We start from the raw sequence: 24,897 nt of genomic DNA on the forward strand, positions 1-24,897 counted from the left end.
TGCCAAACTCCAGCAGAGCTCAGGGGAATACTGACTTTACTTTTTATTAAAATCAACTCTGCGACTTAAAGAAGCCGTATGAAAAAATAACAACCCCAGAGGTCTGCGCACACGGATGGTTTCCAGCACTGTAAAAATACATTAATGGTACTTTAGTGCTGTACTCGAGCACAGTACTGAGGTACTTGTGCTTAGAGCCACTTCTATAATCCGTAGTTTATATTAACAATTTATAAAGTGACAATGTGATTGGGCAGCTGTTCTCTGAAAAACTATAAAAAGCAGCTGTATCACGGGAAAAGTGAATTTTTAAATGTTTTACCTTAAAAATTAAGTGATTTAAGCATTAATAATTACAGTAGTCAAAACTAGGCTATTTATAAAATATAATAATAAATTTATACAGTACTTTCTTTAGCAAACTTATAAAGGAGTTCAGAGAAACTACTTATAAAATAAAACATAGATTCAGGATCACCTCTCAGTTGTGACCTCCGCTTGTATTTGAGTATGAAGTGGATGAAAGGAGAATTATCACCTCAAAGTCCGGAGGATTTGTTTTTTTCTGGGTGTAGGAGTTAAAATGAATTAAGTTTGTTTACTCTGGTCCAAATCGGTTGATGAGCTTTCTCCTTGTGGTTTGGTTTCTTTTCACACAGAGAAAAATTCAAACGACCTATAATGCGTCTGGCTTGGCACTTAGTACAGCAAAAGGGTCCTGGGTTCAAACGTAGGCGGGGCCCTTCTTATGCTTGTTAATGTTGTGATCATTCAGGTCAAAAAGATGTGAGTTGTTAGAGGATTGTTTCCTGTAAGTGTCATTGTATAAAGAGACAATTCTAAAATGGTGCATAAATCTGTGAATGTCTTTATTTGAGAATATGCTGGTAACAGGTTTCTCTTCTCATTTGTGTGCTTTAGAGTAAGGAGATCCTCTTCCAGCTTCAGGAAGACCTCATGAAGCTTCTGAATGAGCTTTACACCGTAAGTGGAACAAAAGTTATTCTTCCAAGGCTTTAAGACACAAGTTTTTTAATGTGTTAGTGTTAAACACATTTTTATGTGGTCTACAAATGCAACAAGAAAAGAATGCACTTCTAAACATTTCATTCATTTACGGTTAATCAGGTAATAAAGCAGTAAAAAACCAGACCAAGGAAGGATTCTTGTAAAATTCAGGTTTTTAAAGCTGTTATAGCTGGTGTTGGGGTCATTCCTCAATAATGGGTTGCACAATAATCATGCACAAAAATGACACATTAAATACACTAACAGCAAGTGTCTGACAGTCTTTTGTTGGCTCACTAATTGCCCCTCCCACTCCCACCTCTGCATCTTCAGCACTGTGAAAAAGTATTTACCCCCTTCCTGATTTCCTAGTCACTCCAAATCATTTGCCATCACCCCCAACCAGTCACAGCAGATGGCTGCCCCTCTTTGAGCCTGGTTGCACTGAAGGCAACTGTTGTTGTGATTTTGCGCTATACAAATATAATTGAATTGAATTGGCTTGTTTTTTTTTCCACATTTGCCACACATACATTTTCAGATGACATAAAATTAACACAGCAAAAGAACATCATACCAACAGTCAATTGTGGCGATGGTGGTAGTATGACGGTCTGGGGTTGCTTTGCTGCTTCAGGACGACTGATAGAACCATTAATTATGTTTGCGGCCTCAAAATCCTGAAGCTATAATTTTGTGCACTGAAGCTCAAGGGCACTTGGGTCCTGCAGCAGGACGATTCGAAAGACAGCAGCAAGTTCACCTCTGGCTGCAAAAAAAAAGCTGTTTTGGAGTGGCCTAGACATAGTCTGGAATCAGACTGAGATACTTCGGCATGACCTTAAACACGCAGTTTATGCTGGAGAACCCTCCCATGTGGCTGAATTAAAACAATTCTTTAAAGAGGAGTGGGCCACTTCAAAAGCCTCATTTCCAGTTATCAAAAATGATTCATTGCAGTTTTTCACACATTAGTAGATGCTACCTTTCAAACATTAGCTGGCATTACAGTTTTTCTGTCTAAAGCTTTTTGTTTTCAATGCTTTAAACAGGTAAACAGGACCTGTTATGCTTTTGCTTTCCTGTCTTTTGAATGTTCATTTAAATCATGGCCAGAGTTACAAATAATGAAGTCAGTGCATGTGCAATTAATCACAGTGAGCAAAAAAATAGGTTTCAGCCAGGTTTTTTCTACTCTTGGATTTGTGTGGTGTCATAGAGAGCAGATATTCCTAATGTGGTTGTCTCAGAAAGCCCCACCCACCTGCTGTTCCAACTGTTTTTTTAACAATGAGGAGCCAATCATGAGAAAGCTGGCTGAAGGAGGAAAGAAGCCTATACGGCAGTTCCAGAGGATGAGGGGCTGCAGAGCAGTGATTCAGAGTTGATTCACCGCCCTGCAGAGCTATTCGAGTCCAAGAATGAAAATATGGTTCTGGAAATGAGCAGAATAGGTTCCTTTAATGGTAGTAACAGGGAACTGTCAAAGCAAAGTCAGTGGCTTCTTTTCACAGCTCTGAGAGCTTCCTTTATAAATGCAAAAATTGTCCTTTCTGCCTCACATTTCTCATCCATTCATTTTTTCTTCTGCTTTTTGTCTGACGTTATCCTTCTAGCCTGCTTTAAAGTAAAAAGTCTGCCTCCTGTTGGCTGCCAATTATCAGGTTTTTCTTCAGGTCAGAGCGCTGGCCTTAAAAGCTCCTTGTCCAAACACTAGAAATCAGATTAGAGCAGCGCTGATAACCTTGGGGGGATAAAAAAAAAGACAGTCGACCCCGGCTGCAGCGCACTGCTGTTTTCCTATTTGATTGGGCTATTATGGGCTGCTGTTGCCTAGGTGATGAAGACATATCATATGTACCACGCGGAGACGATCAGCGCAGAAACCAAGCTGCGGGAGGCGGAGCGGCAGGAGGGGCGCGTGAAGGGCGTGTCAGGGACTGGCGGAGGGGTGGAGCCTGTGTTTGGCCTGCGGATAGAAGAGCGCCACCAGAGACGCAACGCCGCCCGCAAGATGGAGAAAATGAGAGAGAAGGTAACAGTTTTATAGAGAAAGGAGACTGTGTTTCCTCTCAGGTGTCATCCAAAGCAACCAGATGGGTAACCTGTTCCTGCATGAGATATTTTAGAATGAGATACTTTCTTTATGTAATCCTAATACTTTCCACTTCTTGATTTCAACATGACTTGAAAGCAGAAAGGACTAATTATGAAAGCTATTTTTTTCTTCTTGTTGATCGCATTTGCAGAACAAACGAGGGGAATCGGTACACAAGAACCAGAAACCAACCATTTAATCTTCTTTATGTCTGTTTCTTTACTAGAGGAAGGCAAAGTACTCAGAGAACAAACTGAAGACCGTGAAAGCCAGAAATGAGTATCTGCTGACTCTGGAGGCCACCAACGCCTCGGTGTTCAAATACTATATCCACGACCTGCCCGATATCATAGATGTGAGTAAATTACAGAGTGTATTTGTGGCTCAAACCTTATATTCATCACTTAAAAAGGTTGTTAGGTTTGTAAGCCTAAATAGGAATTTGTTTGTTTAAAGGCAGTTTTAAAATGTATGGAGAGAGCTTTTATGAGATTATTTTTAGGGCCTCTGTTAATAGGAATAAAATTCCTTTAGATTTTTCCCATAGCGAATGTTACATCTATTACACTTGAAACTATGGTAGTACTTGAATTGCCTTGCAACTCTTAATTCTCTTAATAAACGTCACCAATTTCTACAAAATACATGCGGTCTTTTCCCTCTCGTGAATAAATCCCCATCTTTGTTTCAGTGCTGTGACCTTGGGTACCACTCCACTTTGAGCCGGGCACTGAGGACCTACCTGTCAGCTGAACTGAGCCTTGAAGCCTCCAGGAGGGCGGGTCTGGAGGTCCTGGAGGGGGCTGTGGAGGGCCTGGACCCTGCCCGTGACAGGCAGCGTCTGCTTGATCTCTACCCCACTGCTTTCTGCCCCCCACAGAACTTCAGCTTCCAGGCCCACATGGGCGACACAGTCAGTTTGCCCCTCTTTATGTCCTTTCAAAATAAGAGTCTGACACATATTATTAAATTTAAATGTTCACCACAGAGAATTTAGACCTCTGAACAGCCATTTTCCAATTGTCTTCTTTTTTGTTTCATACCAGGTGGCCCAGATCACCTCCCAGCCGCAGGTCCAGTCTGAGCTCAGCCTCCGCCTCACACAGCTTCAGACCCGCCTGGCGTCTCTGAAGATAGAAAATGAGGAGGTCAGACACACAAGTACACCTCATAAAACTCAGGAAAACCATTTTGACATTAACTCTATTTTGAGTTACTAACTAGGACTACACTAAGATGGTTTATAAGCCATGTTTTCTAAGCAACTTCAGTAGGCCCACACAGAAGCTGATCTAATGTTTAATCCCAGATGGAAGAATTTAATCTGGAATATTTTTGACCGTTATGGTGCAGTTAGAGCTGTAATGTGGCTCAAAAGTCATCTGTGCCTGATATGTGTTACTGCAAGTGTTAATGTTGGCTAAGATGACATAACTCACCTGAAATCTGGCCCATATAAGGTGGACCTGAGACTGAGTCAACACCATCATTCGTTGCTAAAAGAGAACTGCAGATTTGCCCAATAATACCTGGGGCACTTATTGGTATTTGGACTAAGACTTCACATTTTTGTGTTTATTTTTATGGTCTCATCTCATGTACAGGAAGTTACCTCTTTTTCTTATTTTTTTCCCCTAATCCTTCTTAAAGCGCTGATCAAGAAAGTGCCTACCAGTAAGTTCAACAACAGATTTCTTTGAGCTGCTAAAAAAATATCATCACTGTGGACACAAATTTACTTGATGTTTGCACTAATCTGTCCTGTTGTCCATCTGAGATATTTAGCTCCAGCTTTAGAAATTAAAACAACATAGAGACTCTGGTAAAAGTGGCCAAAACCCCTCATTGATTATTAATAACTTTCTAACAGTTATAAACTTTGCACAAAGTTATGGTAATTTATACAGATTTAATGGGGTGATAATGTGGCATATGTAGCCTCTAAAAATAAAGTTGAACCATCTGATAGCTGTGTGGTGCTGCAGACTGCCGGTGTCCTCGCTGTTGTTGTGCACAGAGGGCAGCTGTTAACTCACCCCGAAGGGCATAAAAATGCTGAAGGAGTCTGGATTAATGAGCTGCATCTGCACATCTCAGCGGCTTACAACCCACACAAACACAAATTAAAAACACTCATAGACTCATTACTCTTGCTGTAAATATAAACACTCTTTGCATATGTAGCATATGTAAACACTGCACCTCCTTAGGCATTTTTGAAAACAAAGCCACGCCCATAAAAAAATGACAGTAATTCAGATGCATTGATCCATGGAGCTGTGCTGAGACTGAGTAATGTGTTCAGATCTTACAAAGTTGCTCTTCCATTTAATATCGGTAGAAAAACTCGAGTCCAGTAGACCAGCAGACATCACCAAATGCTGTGTTTGCTCCCTTGAGATGCTCTGCATGACCTTTACTGCAGAATATCGCATTTCTTTATCTTTGGTTCATTATCCATTTGCACTGAGAAGCTCTGTCTGATCAGTTTTGCAGCATTCAGCCAAATCTGAGGAGAGAGTACAGCTCTGTACACTTCACATTTCATCCTGCTGCTTCTATCACTAGTGGTCTGGTCCCACTGGTAGCCATACAGGCTCATGCCATAACGATGCCGCCACCATGTCGGACAGATGATGTGGTATGCTTTGGATCACGAGCTGTTTCTCCCCTTTTCCATACTTTTCTGATACAAATTCACCTTGATTCAGTTTCTCCTTTTATTCCAGAATTGAGCAGGCTCTTTCAGATGTTTCCTTGAGTGTAACCAGTGGTTTGCACCTTGTCATAAATCATAAATCCTCTGTATTTATATTCATGAAGGTGTCTTTTGATTGTAGACTTTGACAGTGATCTGCCTTCCACTTCAAAAGTGTTTTTTGACTTTGTTAAATGTTGTGAAGTTGTTTTGATTAACAATGAAAATCATTCTGTCATGATGCACTATAGTTGTCGTCTGTGGTCTTTCAGGAATTTTTTGTGATGCTGAGCTGACCAGTACATTAATTTGATGGCTTCTAAAGTTTCACTGATAGGTTTATTCTGGGTTTTCAGCCAAATGATGGCCTCCCTTATCTTCACTGACATCTCTTTGGACCTCATATTGAGAGTAACATGTAACGTGGATACTTACTATGCTGTTCCACTTTTCTGCCACCTTTCAGGTGAAGAAGACCTGGGGTGCAACTCTGACCACCTTGCAGGACATGACGGTGCTGGACGACTTTGACGTCTCCCAGAGCTTCACCCACAGCCCGTCTTCCGAGTCGGTGAAGTCCAGCGTGTCGGACGGCTACTTGAACAAACCCAGTCTGGCCAAGAGACGGGCGAACCAGCAGGAGACCGAGCTCTTCTACTTCTCTGTAAGCCCAGCAGAGCAGATTTGTTGTTTTTTTTTATTTGACACTGTTTTTCACCCCAAGTTACTCATATTAGATGAAGGTCGGTTTTGAAAGTAGCAAATATTAAATAAGTATAGAGTAAACGGTGGCATGACATCCAAAACAGACTACAGTTAGTCAGATAAATCAGATTTCAAATAAGTTGTTACAGCTGCAGAATACAGTTATACTTTAGATTTCTATATTAGTGTTTTGTTAACGTAGTTTCCTTTATAACACCACAAAATGCTGTCCTGCTTTTTTTTATTAATTTATGACATTTTTTAAATTTCAGATTCGTCTATCTTCTGGTGGTGTCTCTACATTCGCTTACTAGATGATTCAATGTGAAGTTCATTGTGCTTTTAGCTGCTTTACTTGCACTAATGTACAGTGTGTATTGTAATCACTGCATTCTGCATACTCATACTTTATTTTAGTTTGTATAATTTAGCCTTTGTGTTTGTCATTTATGTGATTTCCTATATTCAGAAATTCCGCGAGTACCTGGAGGGAAGTAATCTTATTTCCAAACTTCAGGCTAAACACGATATATTAAAGAAAGCGTTGGCAGAGGGTAAGAGTCTCTCTCAGTCTTCTTTAGTCTTGTACTTTGTCAGACAGACTCTGATCAGCATTTCTTCACTTTTAAATCTTCTCCTTTTTTTCTTGCAGGATACAAAGCTGAACTGCTGACTACAAGGTAAGGTGCTTTCCTGTCGCATCGATAATAAGTGTTGTATCTCTTTGCTGTGCTTTGGCTCTCTAAAACTCTCATCTTTTGCTTTCTTTCTCCTTTTTGTACGTGTTTCAGCCGTGGGCGGAAGAACTCCCACAGCAAGCACCAGGTAAAGTTTGACCTCATCCAGGTTTTGAGGATTTGGGGAGGTGGGGGGTTCATGTTCTCCTCAACAGTAGTCAGTGCAAGATATCAGCAGCGCAATCTGCTAATTTGTCAAAGGCTACAATTTGGATTTGAAAGCCCAGAGGAGTGTAACCAATAAGCAGAAATATTAGCAATATAAATAAGGTTGTCATCTACAATGCAATGAAAGTGTATTAATGTTGCCCTCAGAACAGCAAGCTTAAGAAGCAATAATGACTCATTTTTAGGATTCATTTACCCATAGTATTACCCGTCCCTGCACCTGCACCATGTCAGACATTACTCGGGGCAGGAAAGATAACTTCTTGAACTTTTTATGCATACTTTTTGATCAATTGTTGGCTTAAAAGATAGCAGGACAGTGAAGCTGCACACACAATATCGATCATAAAACATTAGTAGTAATATCAGTGTATTAATGTAACACAGCAAAAACTACATTTCAAACATAAACATGTTAGTAAATGGCCTGCATTTGTATAGCGCTTTACTCAATCCCTAAGGACCCCAAAGCGCTTTACACGTTCAGTCATCCGCCCATTCACACACTGGTGATGGCAAGCTACCCAGTAGGAAAACATGGGGTTAGTATCTTGCCCAAGGATATTCGGCATGCAGCCAGCAGGCAGCCTGGGATCGAACCACCAACTTTCTGATTAGTGGCTGACCTGCTCTGCCACCTGAGCTACAGCCACCCCGCGAGTTTTACAATAATAAAGCAATTTACACCACAATTCTCTTTTCTGCTATGGTGAGCCATTAATCTCATAATCAAGGGATATACCATATAAATGTAATGTTTTTGCATGTCTGTTGATTGGTGCATGTCCACAACCTGTCTACACATAATACATTAATGTACATGAAAAAGATCTTCAAGAATCTTATAAATATAACAAAATTAAAAATACTCTGCACTCCAATTGCGTTTTTGTAGGATTCAACCAAAGCCATACCCTTGCTTGTGGAGAGCTGCATCCGCTACATCAACCTACATGGTGAGTGTCACTTTTCAGCTTTAAACAATGTGAAATAAATGCTGTAGTGGCTGATGCTGACAGATGAAGGGCTAAATTAGAGAAAGGGATGAAGCGTTTGTTAGTTACAGCAAAGAAAACGACTGGAAGGTATGAATTTAATGTACTGCAGTCCTTCTTCCTGCTTTCCATCAGCTATAATTTTGGTTCAGAAATGTTGTTGCGTGTATTTGTGGGCTGTCCAGAGGTGTTTTACACTTATAAACTAAAAGAGGGACATTGTGAACGGTGCTGCAGGAGGCAGTTAAATCCTTTTTTGTTGATCACATAAAGCCGCCTAAATCTTAACTGTCAAACTCTCGTGTTGGCATCCTTTCACTCTCTTCATTCTGCAAACAACAAAACTGCATCACAGCCAGCCCCTGACAGCTGAACAAGTACAAAACAGTGATTTCATTTTAATTCAGTCATTCCCAAGCTGCAGCTGATAATCATTTTTTTGTAATTATGCTATAAAACTGAATTTAGCCTCATACTCAACATGGTGTGTTCTACAATGTACTTTTGGTGGCATGTAAAATAAAATGTACTCAAATATTCATATCGTGATATATTTTACATTTTAAGTAATCAATAGCAAAATAACAGATAGAGACCATGAATAAAAGCTCTTTTTGTCTGCCTATGAAATGCACGAAACAGTCCAACCCAAGAGTTCATAGACATTGTGATTGTGTTGTTTATTCAGCAGTGACTTCTTGGCCGCCTACTGAATATGCAACTGATGTAACTCATCATTAGATCCTTAGGATAGCACCTAGTAGCCCAAGTTGGCAGCTACCAATTCTAGATTAAGAACTACAATCCTAACTAACACCAGTTTTTGGCAGAATGTTACTCTAGTCCCTAGCAATCCAATACTATCAACTAGGCATTGCTTCCAAGGCATTGGTGTCACATGGCTAATAAATAGCTTTTGAAGCTAGCTACTAGCATCCCTCTGTTATCAACTACAATTTCTATGTGGTCAGTGGTCAGTAGGCATATGAACTACAAGATTCATGCATTGATTAGTACTTTATCTTGTTAAATCAATATATAAATCAGTCTTTGGCACTTCGCCATAAAAAACTAGCAAGTGTTCATACTACAACTTATGTCAACGTTTGTTTCTCAGCATTTGGGACAGATCTGCTAGGCTTAGACTGTGACTATGTGCAACCTCCATCCCTCTGCTGTTCCCAACAGGTCTTCAGCATCAAGGCATATTCCGGGTATCAGGATCACAAGTGGAGGTCAATGACATCAAGAACTCGTTTGAAAGAGGTGAGAGGTCAACGGGAAGGTAACTCGACTGTCATGTGATAAGTACGCCGGCAAACTTGTATTTGAGGATTTCTCTCTTCTGCCTCTCATGCAGGTAACGATCCGCTGATTGACGAGGAAAGCAACCATGACATTAATTCTGTGGCTGGAGTGTTGAAGCTCTACTTCAGGGGTTTGGAGAACCCTTTGTTTCCCAAGGACAGGTTCAATGACCTCATCTCCTGCGTCAGTAAGTACTGCATAGACAGACTGAATCATTCATGATAAAAACAGAAAAATAATGTAAAAGAAATGGTTTGATCACAGAGCAACCAAAAATCCACCGAATATGTTAACGATTCAGAAAAGAATCACAAAGATTTGATATTAATATTAGGATGTTTATATTAAGTTAAGGATCGGGACTTTTTCATAGCAAATAATCCAAACCACTGACCTTGTCCTGTGGATGGGCTCATTTTGGATGTTCTCTTGACTGAACTTTGGTCAAATTTCAGTGTGTTTTTGCCACTTAATGGCGTTCAACTCTTGTCAAATATAGCTTAACCACATTATCATTCTCACTGATGAAGCAGGCAGTGTTTTTAGGAGAAAGCATGGGAAAATATGACCAACTATCACTCCTAACAGGAGGTTAATTAAAAATGTAAAGTGTTAATTAAGCACTTTTTACCCATAAAAAGTGCTTAATTAAAGCACTTTCATTAAGCACTATTAAAGTGCTATTGACAATGTCCCTCTTTTAGTTAAAAAAATCCTGAAAGAGCTTGGGATGGACCTTCATAACACTAGATGACATGCACTAGTTGCTAGATGCTAGCATATACTTGTTGCACATGGCGAACAAGTATAACCTATACAAGCTACATAGTGGATGAAGTTATGCAGAGCTCCAACTAACTTGGGTGGTGTAGATGCAGTGAAATGTGAAAAGATCCAACAGTTGGTTATTTGTGTCCTAGTGAAATGTTCAAATCAAGTGATTGTCTGTGAAGCTCGACTTTCATTTGCTTTAACACTTGAGTCTGAACCGTTTGTGCAGCTTCCATCTGCTGCGGTGAAGCTCAGCATGAATCTCTGTCTATCTATTCAGCCCACACGCAGTCACTTTCCCTCTCGGTTTCCTCGTCTTTGTTTCTCGTTAGTGTCTCTTTGTCTCTTTGAAACCCATCCCCTCCACAGCAGAGACATGGAGCTGCCTGCTTCCCTTTCTGCGGCACCGACTGGCGTGTTTCAGGATGTGTCATCGTGTTACAGACACCTCGTGATGTCTCAGGGACTCATAATGACTTTAGATTATGTGCATTTTCCTGCTGCAGGGATAGAAAACCTGTACGAGCGAGCGCAGTGTATCCGTAAGATCCTGCTGGGTGTCCCAAGGGCGACGCTGGTGGTGATGCGCTACCTGTTCGCCTTCCTGAACCAGTGAGTATCCACTTATACAAAACCGGGCCCTCACATTTATGATAATTGCCCATTTTTGTGTTTTCCCAGCTGGGTGGGGAGATGCCTCTCCTGTAGTGAAAAGGGTTCGAAGTGCACACTTGTATAGATGATAAAACACAGCTCATTTTGTTTCTGCAGCCTCTCAAATAAATATAGAATGAGAGAGCAGCATGGAGAGGCAGGAGGTGTGAACAGGAAGTGTGATGAGCTGGTGCGATGTACCAGGCGAGTGATGTACTGGTGTGTTTATTAGCAGGGCTCTGAAATGCATTCAGCTTCAGTGTTATTAAACCAGGAGCTTCACGGTCGAGCGCAGAGAAGATATTTCAATCACTATTTGAAATGAAAGCTGCAATAATGGAAAAATGCCAGAGTTTATTGAATACAGACTTTTAGCTTTAGAAGTGTATTTATATTGTATTAAGGCAAGCTTTTTTAAAATAATAAGGCAAAGCAGAGCATCACATAAAGAGCTGTGGAGTCGTAGTTTGCAGGAAATTTGCTGCATGGTTTCATAGTAGAAGAGAGAACGTTAAAAAACATGCAGAGAGTAACAATATTAGGACCTTTTTGGTGATATTAGAATATTCTTTAATAAAATAATTCAGAAAATACAGGATTTTTTTCCTTTTTAAATTAAAAATAATTATAAAAATTCATTGGATGCATTTATTTTATAGGTTTTCAAAGCCTAAAAAATTACAAAACTTTATAAATTAATGCAAAGAACATAGCAAGTAATAATAATAAAAATAAAGCAGTAACCTAATAAATCTCATGTGATCATAAATTACATATTTCTGAGGTTTCGGGGCTGCTGCTTCGAAGTTCAGAAACATTTATGTTTCATTTTAATTTATCATTTTATTATTTTTCATAAAACTTCATAGAACTGTGGTTACATCAATAACTAATCTTTAATTATTTAATTATTATTTAATCTTTTATGTAAGTAATCTACTAACTTCTGAACTCTTACGCTGTCTTCTCAAACCAGACTCCATTTAAAAAATAAATAAAAAGCATAGAGATTGTATTCTCCATTACAGTCTTGTGTATGAATCAAAACCTACAAATTGCTTTGTCACCTTTTGAAACCAGCAAACAACACAGAAGTGTAAAACTGACTTTTGCATAATTAATCTGGTGAGTCATAGTTAAGCATCAAAAATGCTTAAAATGCAATACCAAACAAAAACATTTGTGGTTTTTCTTTGTCTTATCTGAAGGTATATTCGGTATTTTAAGGTGTGAACTGTTATTCAGACAAAAAGAAGAAAACTTTTATTGATTAAAAAGTCAGAAAAAAAATCACGATTTTATGTTGTTATTAAGTATCAGAGAACCATGGTTACGTGAGAAACCTACTGTTGTGCCACTGTAGGTCTCAATTAGAGCGAAATGGTGATCAATCACTTAATCGACAGAAGTTTAATTGGCAATTATTTTAGTAAAGTCTCATTTTAAACAGTTATTATTTAAGCAAGATTTGATATTTTATTTCAGGGAAAATTATAGTTCCCTTTACTTCTCAAACTAGACTCCATAAAAATAATGTCAGTTTAAGACAGATGAGGAAAATTGTTTACAGTCTTTTTAGTGCTCACTTTTCTTTTTCCTCACTGCTCCTCAGAGCCATATTTCTAATATTTAGACACATGTGTACAGTGAAACATTAATAAAGGAGTCATACAAATTTCTAAATTCAGTGTTTCTCTCAGTTTTGATAATTAACAGTTTAATTGTAAACAAGTAAAGTTTGGCCACATTGCCCACGTTTCTGCAGCCTTTCCCAGTACAACGATGAGAACATGATGGATGCTGGAAACCTGGCCATTGTGTTCGGCCCCACCCTACTGCCGACACCGGAGACCCTGGACCAGGTGGCCTGCCAGGCACACGTAAATGAGGTCATCAAAACGGTCATCCTGCACCATGACAACATCTTCCCCGACACCAAGGAGATGCCCGGCCCAGTGTATGAGAAGTGTATGACTGGAGACCAGTACTGGTGAGCATCAGGATGTTATCCTTTATTACGCTCTGTTGGAAATTAAATTCATTTATGTTATTAATAACAAAACAAAACAGGATTTAAGACCTCTATATGCCCATTTCTTCGCCAGCCTTGAATTTTGTTTTTATATTTTAATGTTTTCAGATTAACTGTTTCATTTCTGATATTTTGGTAAATTCTTACTTTGACAGTTTCAACCACGTGTTCCCTGGTATTTCACCTTTAATTCAAAATGCAGAAATAAATCACACATTGATATCATGCAGTATGACCCGCACTTCACGGGGACATCAATAATTCTGATGTTCATCAAGAATAAACACAACAAATCTTCTTAAAGGTACCTTCTGTAATGAACCTCTGCAGGATTTAACTAAAGCTTTCACCACAAGGGGGCAGATGTTTTTCTTTCCACTGGGTGTGTAGAGATGTCTCCAGATGTGTGCAGTTGTTTAATGTCTAATATTTCTTTTTAGCTTTCCTTCATTTCCACAGGCTTTACCTTATGTCCCACTGCTGCTGGAAGTAAAAATGACACCAAAGTACAGTCTGGCTGTGGTTCAGCTTGCGTTGATAACTCTTTAAGCTATTTTAAACAGAGGAAAATACTTCAGAGCTCCTTAAAAGGGCAAAGAAAGAAACACCCTGCAGAACCTGAACCAGAACATTTTAGGTTTCCTTTACTGTCACAGTAACTCAGCAGTAGATCTATGTATATCACTACATGTACTGCAAAGAGGAACTTCTTATAGGAAATTCTGCATTCTTTTAATGGTGTTTAATGTATATAAATAAAGGTTAACTGCAGGGTGGGGCCTTTGAATAAATTGAGCTGTTAGTTTGAGCAGACACCTGGCAGCCTGTCAGGAACACGAGGTGTTGGAGCAGACAGTAATCCTTCTGCTGTGGGAAACCTCCTACAGCTTCTCTTTTCCCACCATCTTCTGAATCTTGACATTCTACTGTAGCCGTAAACGTCCTCAGACTCCAATGAGCGGGCTCGCCTCCTGCTGTGCGTGTTTCTCCCTTTGTTCCCACACTGAATGGACGGGTGTGTGTCAATCTGCTGCTTCTTCTTCCCACAGCGAGAGTCCGTTCAGCGAGCCGGGAGCGTTGGAGGAGGCCGAGCCCGACGCCGGCACCGAGACCCAGACCAGCGACGAGGGTACGCATGACCCCTGACCTTCACGCAATCGCCCACACTCCCATACTCGTACTCCCTCGTGGTGGTGGTGGTGGTGCTGGAGAGTGGTTGCTACGGCAACAGCAGCCATGGAGACACTACCACCACTCTCCTTCCCTCCTTTCATCCACACCCCACCCAGCCTCCCCTCCCTCCTCCCCATCTCTCCATCTGAATTAATAGAAAAGACTCTTTTTAAAGCTCTTTTCTGATTGGTGGAGCGGTGGGCGGAACAAAGCCTAAGGGACTGTTGATTGACAAGTTCAGATTCACCTGCAGTTCGATGTTTGGCTCTTATCTTCACCTCCTCCTCTTTTCTCTCTCTGTCTCTTTGGCAGAGGGTGAAGCTGTGGAGGCGGTGGCGAGGTTCGACTACGTGGGCCGGTCGGGCCGCGAGCTCTCCTTCAAGAAGGGAGCCTCCCTACAGCTCTTCCAGCGCGCGTCACATGACTGGTGGGAGGGCCGGCACAACGGCAACCACGGCCTGGTGCCTCATCAGTACATCGTGGTGAAGGACAGGCGAGTGCACAGCCCGAGATGGTTTGTACACATCAAAAACACAAAGTTAAAAAAGCTGCAGCACAGTCTGAAAATACTCGAATCCATAAAATAATCAAAGTTCATCATTAAATGTGCTAAAATGTTTAGAAAACAATGATTTTCAGTTTGTGTTTTTTCACTTAAACAAATGTATTTGATTTTTTTCCTGATTGCAGGCTTCTGAAATGATGCTTCTTTTTGGTTTGCGTCCTCATAAAACTGCAAAATATCGTTTATAAATTACAAAAACTGTTGTCGTTTATTGAGTTCATGCCAGTATTCAGAATTGCATATGTTGTACTGTTTATCTACTTTTTAATGATTTTGCTAAATTACAGGATAATAATGCCAATGCATTCAGGGGTTTTTTGTGTGGCTACATCTTAAATGTGACCAGAATTGTTTTTATAAATACACACGCAACTGTTCCACAGTTTGTTAATGCAGATGTCTAATCAGCCAATCACACAACAGCAGCTCAGTGCATTTAGCATGTAGAGATTAGGCATGTAGACAGGATCAGAATGAGGAAGAAAGGAAAGGGCATTAAATTTTTTAACACTTGATTCATTTTTGTTTCATTTTTTTATTCGCGTAATAATTTATAATATTCTGATATAAAAACATTACATTGAGAATTTGGGGGTTTATATACAGCGTGTACGTGAACAAGAGCATTTTAAATTCATTTGCATTTCTTTGTGCCGCATCGTCACGATGTAACATGTATATTATACCACATGAGATGATTGGAAAAAATTACAAAAAATAGTATAATTATTTTTATTTCCTACATATTTCCTAGACATAATTTAGCCTTCACTTCCGTTTCACATTTTATAAAATTACAGTGTAATGTTATCACAGCATAAACTATTTGCAAAGTTTAATTTTACTCAAGCATTTTTCAAAATATTTTTCAAAATATTTCAGTTTGGTTCAAGCTTTATTTTAGTATAAGTATTTCTGTTTTCCATAGATATCAATTTATATGGACATATGTGTATAGATATACATAGACAGATGTTTAGTGTCTTATTTGCATTTTTAATATTCGTATTTACGTAGTTTTTATCTTCAGTTTTCCAATACAAGAGCAAGAACAAAGGGGATGCATTGTGTGTGTAAACGGTTTAGTTTAGTCGTAGTTTTGAGTTGAAATCTTTCTTTGTAGAAGTTCTTGTTAGCATAAGTGGCTCGATGGCCTCATTGAAGAGCTGCAGTGATGGATTTGTCTGGATTGCCGCTCACTGGATTGTACACCTTGTTGATTAACAGACTGATTGGGCCGAGGCAGTCACTAACCACATACTATTGATCAGTTAATTGATGATTGGTGCGCTGTGCTAGTTCAGCTCTCCAGTTTCCAGAGTGATTTTTCCTGATTGAGAGTCTGTGTCTTCAGGGCCGACGCCATGTCAGACACACTCAGTCAGAAAGCCGACAGCGACGGAGGAAGCAGCAGCACCGACGATAAGCGGTCTAGGAGCGAGCTGAGCTCCCCGACCGACATGAGACCTCCAGAGACCTACAACAGGTCTGTCATGTAAGACACCTTTCATTATCATGACACCTGGGAGGATTTTCTGCGGCGTGTTTTAAGCCCATCCTGTTCTCTCACCTCTAAAAATACCTGCGGATCTCATCACGCTGGTGTCACAGCTGTTCTCATGTGACCAGTTTCCCCATCTGCAGACTCCAGACACCTTTTATTTTATTCGTAGTCATTCCTCACAACACGTCAAGGAAGGCAGCCCAAGTGTGGCTAAGTTAATCTGTGCAAGAGGCTTAAAAAGCCTTCAGTACCAGTGTGATTATGTGGACATGCTTCTTAGACCGAAAGCTTTCTAACACTTTGCATAAAATTTTGTGTTTTTTATGTTGGACTCTTTTAAAAACAAACAAACACAAAACCCCCACACCTAACGCCATCACCTATCGGCTGCTAATGTGTATAATAAAAATGGGAGCATTTCCATGATTTCCTGGTTCATCTGCAGTTACGTAAAGATTTATACAAACTGGACTTTTGTAAAACTCGAAAACTTGAAGCGTCACTTAAGTATTACATATAAGTAGCTGAATTTATAAAATCCACAAAGCTGTTTAATTATTTGAGTTTAAAAATAACATGAGAGAAGCTTTGGTACAAGCAGAGACGAGCTTGCGGGTTCTCCAAAGGGAAGATAGCATGTAGTTCAGTAGTTGCTGAATATGATTTGTTTCATTCTACCTGAGTTAATGCTGTTTACACTTCCTGTTGACAGCCACAGGAGGAAGCGAACTGATGGTTTATTCCGCCGCCCCCTCTGTCGCTCTAACGACAACCACGGGAACGGAGGCGTGATGGAGCGCAGTTCTCCTCCGGTGACGGGTCACTTCAGCCCCAGGGACCTGCTGCTAGGACGGGGCCAGGGCTTGACCCCGCCCCTAGACAGCCCGGAGCGCCGCCGCCGCTCTGCAGCTGTGACCATGACGGTCAGCCGACACGATTCTCTGCGGAGGCCGGAGGACACACCTATACGACGCTCCAACAGCGGGCAGCATGGCTTTGGAGACTCCCATCGATCCCGAGCTCTCGACCCCGACGCGCTGGCACAGGTACGCCTAGAAAACATGTAACGTGAGATGAATATTGAAAAAAATCTTTGTTTTCATTGCATGCAGGTGTCACCAGACTGGAGGGGGATCTGAAAACAGACAGCAGAAATTCACCTAACTATCTCTGATTGAAATCCTAAATCCACGGTTGAGTAACACTTTTATATATCAGTGAGCAAGTGACACTGATGGTATCAGACTCTAAAAATTCTCAGCTACGACTCTGCCAAATCTGAACAGCAACAATGACACATCCATTTTAATCACAGTAGTACCACAACGCCTCTTGAGTGAGCTCCATGCTTCTCACAGTGTCGCCAGTGGGAGAAAATACAACCCAGTTCTGGACAGCAAAAAAATAAAAAAGCTTTAAGGGATTTTATATCGAATTGCTTCAAACTGGTCCTTCTTGTGACACGCTATAAATTCTTTAGTAGCTCTAAATTTGTGGTTTCAGTTTTCTAGAAATTTTACTTGGATTTTTTTACTCCTTCAAAAAGTTTGCTGTTTCTTAATTTCTCTAATATTTAGACAAAATTCAAATCATGAGGTCCTCGTATGCGAAGCAATCCTTGTGAACGAAACACTCTGGTTCAGGCAGTTTTTTTTCTACTCTTGCTCTGTATGACATCATTAGGGGCCGTTTTAATCTGGAGGCGAAAGTGAATGGGGGTCTTCTTTGAGGTCGAAATGCTTCCATGTTAAGTCAGAACACTGACAGGTTCCAGAAAGTGATAAATCATGCAGAAATAATATATTTGTGTTATTTTTAAAAAAGTAAAATCTTATCTGTTACGTTATTTGTCTCAAGATTCAGTCAGAGGTTTTCATGATTTACTACAGAAAGATACAGTTCGACTTAAGACTCTACCTTCCAAACTGTGAGTGTGTGTTTGGCTTTTAATACAACACTCTCATTCAGACAGTTTTTTGTACTCTTAGCTCTGTTTGTGAGGGGCAGCCAATAGTGAAAAAAGCACATTTAAAGGAGAGGAGGTAAAATGGTTTGTTTCAGAGTAAAAAGTCATTTTCTCTGGCCAATACTGAGATAATTACTTTTACCATGATTACTCACACTCTGGAAAAATGTGGATTTATTAAACTTTCAAATAAATTGTCTTTTTAATTAAGTTGATTTAAATGAACTGTGCTAAATTGAATGAATACGTTTTTTGGCAGATAAAGGAAACAAGAACATTACTGCAGCACAATAACAGCTGCATCTTGATTTTTCTCGTTTTAATAATCATAAGTTAAATTAGAATTAACTGATTTGTCAAAATTAAATTACTTTTACAAGCCTAAGAGAGGATAAGATAAGTAAGGATTATTTTAAGCTCTGAATATGGAAAAGCTACTTTCCACGAATAATAGATGGAGCTGGAAAAGAACGTAATAGGTCCCCTAAAATATACATGTATTAATTTTTGAAGAATCATCCAAGGAACCAAAATCTAACTTGATGTGTGAATGGATTCATTTAAAACTGTTAACTTATTCTTCAATCATCCTCTCCGCCTGCAGGACATCGAGGAGACCGTGAGTGTGGCTTTGGGGGAGTTGAGGCAGTTGGAGCGACAGGGCTGCCGTCCGGCCCCCGACGTGGTCCTGGACACCCTGGAGCAGATAAAGAACGGCCCCATCACCACCTGCTCCTCCGAGTCTCCCAGCCCGCACAGCACCCCAAGCACACCGGGAACCCCCGGCACCCCCGGAACTCCCGGGACGCCCGGTACCCCAGGCACCCCAAGCCCCCTGAGTCCTCTGAGCCCCATCAGTCCACTTCCTGGACCTCCATCTGGACCTCCCAGACCTGCCAACCCATCCCCTGACGCTCTGGGTTCCTTCAAGCCGGTGGCAGCCGCTCGCATCGGGGCTCCGCTGCGACCACCTGCCCTGAGACCCAAACCTATGGTTCCACCTAAAAGCAGCACCCCGCCTCTACCCCCGCCACTGGACAAATCCTGCACCATGTGAGCCAAACCAGGCCAATAAGAGGCCGAATCAGGCCTACCCGGGCCAAAAATGGGCCAGAAGAGGAGATCAGGGTACTGCTTAATGTTTATAATCAACATGAGGGTAGAAATGGTAGGAAAGACGAAAAAGGCTTTTAATGTAGTAATAAAATATAATATATGACATGACTTATGATATGATATGCCATGATATTTATGTGTTGTCAGGTTGGTGTGTACTCTCTTGGTGTGTAGGGGTTTACTTTCTCCATGTATCGAAGCATTTATCAAAGGTTAGCTAAAAGAACTGCTGATGCGGAGATGCAAGTACGAGCGTGGGCGGGGCTTCCTGTGTGAGATCGTAATCAGAGAGAGAGAGAGAGAGAGAGACGCGTGGGGGGTGTGGGGGGAGTTGGGGAGTGTAGTTCAGCTCCAGTAAAACTGTAGTTTAAGTGATGTGACTGTTGCCAGAAAAAAAAGGAAAAAAAAGAAACGAACACGATTGGATGCTGTATCCAGGACAAGCGACTCGATTGGGAAGAGGACGCGGCAAACGATGGTTCAACAACGTCTGCAGGACTTTATAATTTATTTTTTTAATTTTTTCACTCGGTTCAGCTGCTAAGCTCACTTGCACCTCAAAACCACGAAAACGCCTCCTGAGGTCGTCAGTGAAAGAAAACTTATTTAACCAACGTCCAGCTACTTAATGAATGTTTCCTGTATTTTAACGACTGTTCAGCCATCTATTGAATGTTCGGCGAGCCGCGGCGGCAGCTCGCTAAACTTTTTAACAGCCTTCTTGTGTTTTCAGACGGGGGAACCTCATGCCCAGACCGGAGCTTCATTCAAACAGGGTGGTGGAGTGAGTGGTGGAGTTTGGTTAGAGCTTTTTCTGGGACGGGTAGGGGGTGGGGTGGTTGTACGATTTTGTTGCTGTGTGTTTGTGAGTGGTTGTAAGTGTGTATCAAGGAGCATCAACGCCAAGTTAAGAAAAAAAATTATGTTTATTTTTTAAATTTTGGGAATAGAGTCGAAAGGTGATGAAGTGTTTGTGAGCTATAAGAGAAAAACTTCAGAGTGACTGAAAATGCTTCGTAAGTGTGACGTAATCTACGTGAGGTGTTCTGTAGACCGACAGTTTTATTCTGATACTCAACTTTAAGGTTCTTAGTCAGGTCATCGTAGTCTAAGGAGCTTCTATTTATTCTAAACAGTATTTCCCATTGATTATGGAAAACGTTTGAGTTTATTCTCAACATTTTATTCTCAATATTTCTACTTTAACTCTGAAAATTAGTATTACCAGTTTATTCTCAGTTTATTTGATTATTGTGGGGTCCTTCCCTTACAATATAAAGCTGGACTGAATTACATTAAATTTCGAACTTGAAATTTAAGCTTTATCCTGAAGATTTTAACTGTATGCTCAAAAGAGTATTTCAGATGTATTCTTGAAACATTAATTTCGTGCTGTCAGCGTTAGATGTTAACGCCATAACCGCATTAACACGGCAAATCTCCGTGTTATCAGTCTGTTGTTGGGATGGCTGAGGTCCTTCACGATCTTCCTGGCCTTGGTCCAGCACCGCCTGCTGTAGATTGAGTGCAGGTCAGGGAGCTTGGAGCGGATGGTGCGCTCAGCTGACCGCACAACCCTCTGTAGAGCTCGTCTGTCCTGCATGGTGCTGTTCCCGAACCAGGTTAAGATGTTTCCCGCCAGGATGCTCTCTATGGTGCACGAGTAAAAGTTCCTGAGCACCTTGGAGGGCAGTTGGAAGTCTCTCAAGCGTCTGAGGTGGTAGAGACGCTGTCGGGCCTTTTTCACCACGGTGTTGATGTGACAGGACCATGACAGGTCCTGCGTGATGTGAACTCCGAGGTATTTGAAGCTGTCCACTCTCTCCACTGGGCACTCGTTGATGACGGGGGTCTGGTAGTTCCTCTCCTGCTTAGTGCTGAAGTCCACTATATATCCCATAAGGCTCATACAAGCTAGGTCCCTTAACTTTCGGTAGCTGTTGAAAGGATAAAGTTTTGGTATATCAATGGTTAGAAATACTATTATTACTTTAGGATTAGTTTCACAAAAATCAGGGCTGATCCGGGACCATTGCTGTGAGTTACAGTGCGCAGCATAAAGGCCCTTTCACAGCGTGTGCTGCTAATGCTAACTGCTAACTAAGACCCAAGGATCCAGAATTTGTTGCGCTGGCTACTGAGCTGTCTAGGTTTTTGCGGCAGCGCTACGTGAACTAGATGCTCCTGCTCCTTATTGTTTCTATCTCTGAGTTTATGTCCTCTACAAGAGTTTGTGTTGTTTTATCTTCAAATGTTCAATAAAAACATGTATCGCTAATTCATAATGAAGAAAGCTTTGTGACTATCCCCACTAGTGAAGATTTCCACAACACTGCTTTCCCCCGAGGTCTGGAGCGCTGCTGAAAGGGTTCTGGATGTCTGTATAAGCACGCAAACCTTTGAGACAAAAATCACCGAACTCTGACACGCACAGACTGTTTTTCCTTCATGGAGATGAAGGAAAACGCTGGGCTGGCATGTAAAAGAACATTTAATCTTCCAGGACCTGAAGCTCCGTAAAGCACCCCTCCAACAGCCAAACCCATCTGTTCTCTGATTGGATTGTTAATATGTGATTGACATGACATTGACCAATCAGCTGAAAGGAAGAAAAATTGGCTGAAAATTTGTATGTGTGAGTTGAAAGTCACATACAGCCAGGGAACCTGAGCGCAGAGTTTTACACCTAGCTTTTTGCTTTGTATCTGTAGCCAGACCTTAACAAAAAATGTGTAACTTGTGTAAATATTTTACAAACACAAATCCTTTTTACACACACGTAAATTCTCATCTGTATTTGCACAGACATAAAATTTTCTCATATTTTGGTTTACAAGGTTACAAAACTCAGTTCACAAATACGCATTTGATTTACAAGTACAAAATATTTATGACCACAATTTGAGCCCATAGTTATGGTGTTAACGTCATTTTAACAAGATTAACGCTCACAGCACTAATTTATTTTATTCCCAAATTTGACTCTCACATTTTGTCTGAAAATTTATTCTCAGAATAGCATTTCAACTTTCTTCTAGAATAACCATTTCTAGTTTATTCTCAACATTTCTGGCTTGAAATGTTAACGTTATTCTGATAACAATGTTGCAACTCTTTATTTTCAATTTAAATTTTCTTCTCAAATCTTAGTTCTGGAAATTGTGTTTATTCTCAGAATTTCAACATTATTCTCAGAACAATAACTTTATTCTGGAAGATTTTGACTATTCTCAAAATCTCAAATTCCTTCTCAGAACAGTATGTCAAATGTATTTTGGAAATAGTACGCTTACATTTTGACTTCTATAAAAATCTATTCTCAGAATAGTGTTTCAGCTTTAATATGGACGCTTTATTTTGAGTTTATTCTCAAAATGTAATTCTCAGAATATTGACTTTATTCTGAAATTTCTGACTTGTCCTCAAAACAGTATTTCAGCTTTAGTTTTTCAGGTTTACTTTTAAATCTTGACTTTCTCAGCATAACATCTCAACTTTAATAAAGATATTTTATTTTGAATTTATTCTCAAAATAATGTTTCAGATTTCTGCCATATCAAATGTGCAGAGCTACTCACTGTGGTGATTAAAGGAACAGCTGAAAGTAGCTTCCGTTTCAATTTTATTCCAGAAATAGTGCTTTAGGTTTGTTCGCAAAATGCTGAGTTTATTCTTGACAGTATTTTTAGTTTTAAAATGGGATTTTGAAATTAGAATCAAGACCAACCCTGTCCCCGTAATCCTTAACTTCTAACCGCACAGTTTTTATAATTTCCAGCATTTAGCAAAACTGACTAGATTTTTCCTACACAAGTAGTTTGTTTTGATCCTTAAATTATTTCAACTCTGTTCTGATGTTACAGCTTCATTCCTCAAGTTTCGACTTTGTTCTGCAAAATTAAAGAGAATTTCTTGTAATATTTTTTTTTCCTCGGTGTGACCCTGATACTCCTTGTAAAGTGTGTGTGTGTGTGTGTGTGTGTTCTGCTTGCCTGCCCTTGTTCTGCTCCCTTGTAAGTGCAGAAGTACTAGAATAGCATTAGATAATAGATAATTCATGCCTGCCAGGAGTGCCAGAACACGCGAGTGGAAGTTGGGGAAAACGAGTGCAAAAAGCATGCCACTATCTGTGTGTTTGTCAAAATACTGGTTTACCTGCTCGTTACACTGAAGTCACTAGTTAACCTTAAACTCACAATAAGCTAACAGGGTGGGGCTTTGTGTGTAAACGCCCAAAAACACTTGAACAGCACACTGAATGTGGCCTCCAACTGGGCTGTGAGTGTGGTGATTAAAATGAAACATGACGTGCTGAGATAGGCTGTGGATGCACATCTGTGAGTGTGTGTGTGTCTGTGTGTGTGTGTATGTGGAAGTGCCTTTTTTTAAAATCCTTTTTTGGAAGTTGTGAATCCACTCACGCATGTCCTGAGCGAAGAGCAGCAGCACTCCGAATGAAATAATCATAAAGTGTTTAGTAGATTTCTGAATTATGAATTCTAGCATTAACCCATTGTGAACATTGCACTTTGATGTATAGGATTGTGTACTTGGCATGTAGCATCATAACATGTTGGTGCATTTTAACTCAAAGGGAGGTTTCTTTGAATGTGTTTGATAATAAAGGAAATGGTTTTTGTCTGTTAGTGTTGCTGTATTTGAAAACTGAGCCTCCTAATGATGAGCTCATATAGCCAAATGGATTGTATCAATGTGTTGTATTTATATTATAAATAAACCTAAACTAGCATTCAAGCCTCTCATCGATTTTATCCTTTCCTTTGCTGTTTTCTCCCACTCAATAAACTTCCTGATGTGTTCAGTAAATTGCTGCCATGTAACCCTTTCATAGTTCTTTTTCCACTATTTCTCCAAATGTCGTTAACACCAAATTGTGCGCCCACCATCTGAAAGTTGCAGCAGAAATTGAGTTTTTGGTGAGTCTGTGGCTTCAGTTTCCTCTTCTTAGTTGACGGGAGTGGTACCCGGTTTCCCCTTTAGCTGCAAGGTTCAACCGGTTTTGCTTTCAGAGAATCTCTTCTGCATACTTTGGTTGCAGTGAGTGGCTATTTCAGATACTGTTGGCTTCCATTTTCCTCTGACATCACCAAGACATTTTTGGCCAGAAACTGCCGCTCACTGGACATTTTCTCTTTTCAAATCTTTCTTTGTAAATTTTAAAGACGGTTGTGCAGGAGAGCAGATGGGCAGTTTTAGGCTTTGTTCAAAGTCCCTTAAATCACATTTCTCCCCTATTCTGATGTTTAGCTTGAACTTCAGGAGGATTGTTTTGAATGTGTTCGAATGCTTAAATGCACTGGGCTAATAAAAGGGCCAGTGGGTGTATGTGCATCAGTAAATGAACACTCTTTAATTTTTAATCTCAGACGATACTCACA

The 24,897-nt window shown here is 40.3% G+C and overlaps 1 protein-coding gene across 2 annotated transcripts in view; it reads left to right on the forward strand.

Moving 5' to 3' along the window:
* Window positions 1-19,507, forward strand: part of LOC308400067 (SLIT-ROBO Rho GTPase-activating protein 1-like) — a 40,201-nt gene extending 20,694 nt beyond the window's left edge. The window contains exons 5-23 of one of the 2 annotated variants that reach the window (XM_080887556.1): window positions 922-984; window positions 2,846-3,043; window positions 3,333-3,461; window positions 3,798-4,019; window positions 4,153-4,254; window positions 6,271-6,468; window positions 6,979-7,063; window positions 7,162-7,189; window positions 7,301-7,334; window positions 8,310-8,370; window positions 9,598-9,675; window positions 9,770-9,904; window positions 10,995-11,100; window positions 12,908-13,132; window positions 14,224-14,303; window positions 14,660-14,861; window positions 16,267-16,407; window positions 17,129-17,462; window positions 18,987-19,507. In XM_080887556.1, the coding sequence (XP_080743682.1) occupies window positions 922-984; window positions 2,846-3,043; window positions 3,333-3,461; window positions 3,798-4,019; window positions 4,153-4,254; window positions 6,271-6,468; window positions 6,979-7,063; window positions 7,162-7,189; window positions 7,301-7,334; window positions 8,310-8,370; window positions 9,598-9,675; window positions 9,770-9,904; window positions 10,995-11,100; window positions 12,908-13,132; window positions 14,224-14,303; window positions 14,660-14,861; window positions 16,267-16,407; window positions 17,129-17,462; window positions 18,987-19,439 (2,874 nt within the window). In that variant the 3' untranslated portion in view covers window positions 19,440-19,507. The remainder of the gene's footprint in view (window positions 1-921; window positions 985-2,845; window positions 3,044-3,332; window positions 3,462-3,797; window positions 4,020-4,152; window positions 4,255-6,270; window positions 6,469-6,978; window positions 7,064-7,161; window positions 7,190-7,300; window positions 7,335-8,309; window positions 8,371-9,597; window positions 9,676-9,769; window positions 9,905-10,994; window positions 11,101-12,907; window positions 13,133-14,223; window positions 14,304-14,659; window positions 14,862-16,266; window positions 16,408-17,128; window positions 17,463-18,986) is intronic. The other variant, XM_080887557.1, reaches the window with a different exon arrangement.
* The last annotated feature ends 5,390 nt before the right edge of the window (window positions 19,508-24,897 follow it).

Source organism: Rhamphochromis sp. 'chilingali' (assembly GCF_963969265.1).
Source record: "Rhamphochromis sp. 'chilingali' genome assembly, chromosome: 7".
In the NCBI taxonomy this organism is placed as follows: Eukaryota; Metazoa; Chordata; class Actinopteri; order Cichliformes; family Cichlidae; genus Rhamphochromis; species Rhamphochromis sp. 'chilingali'.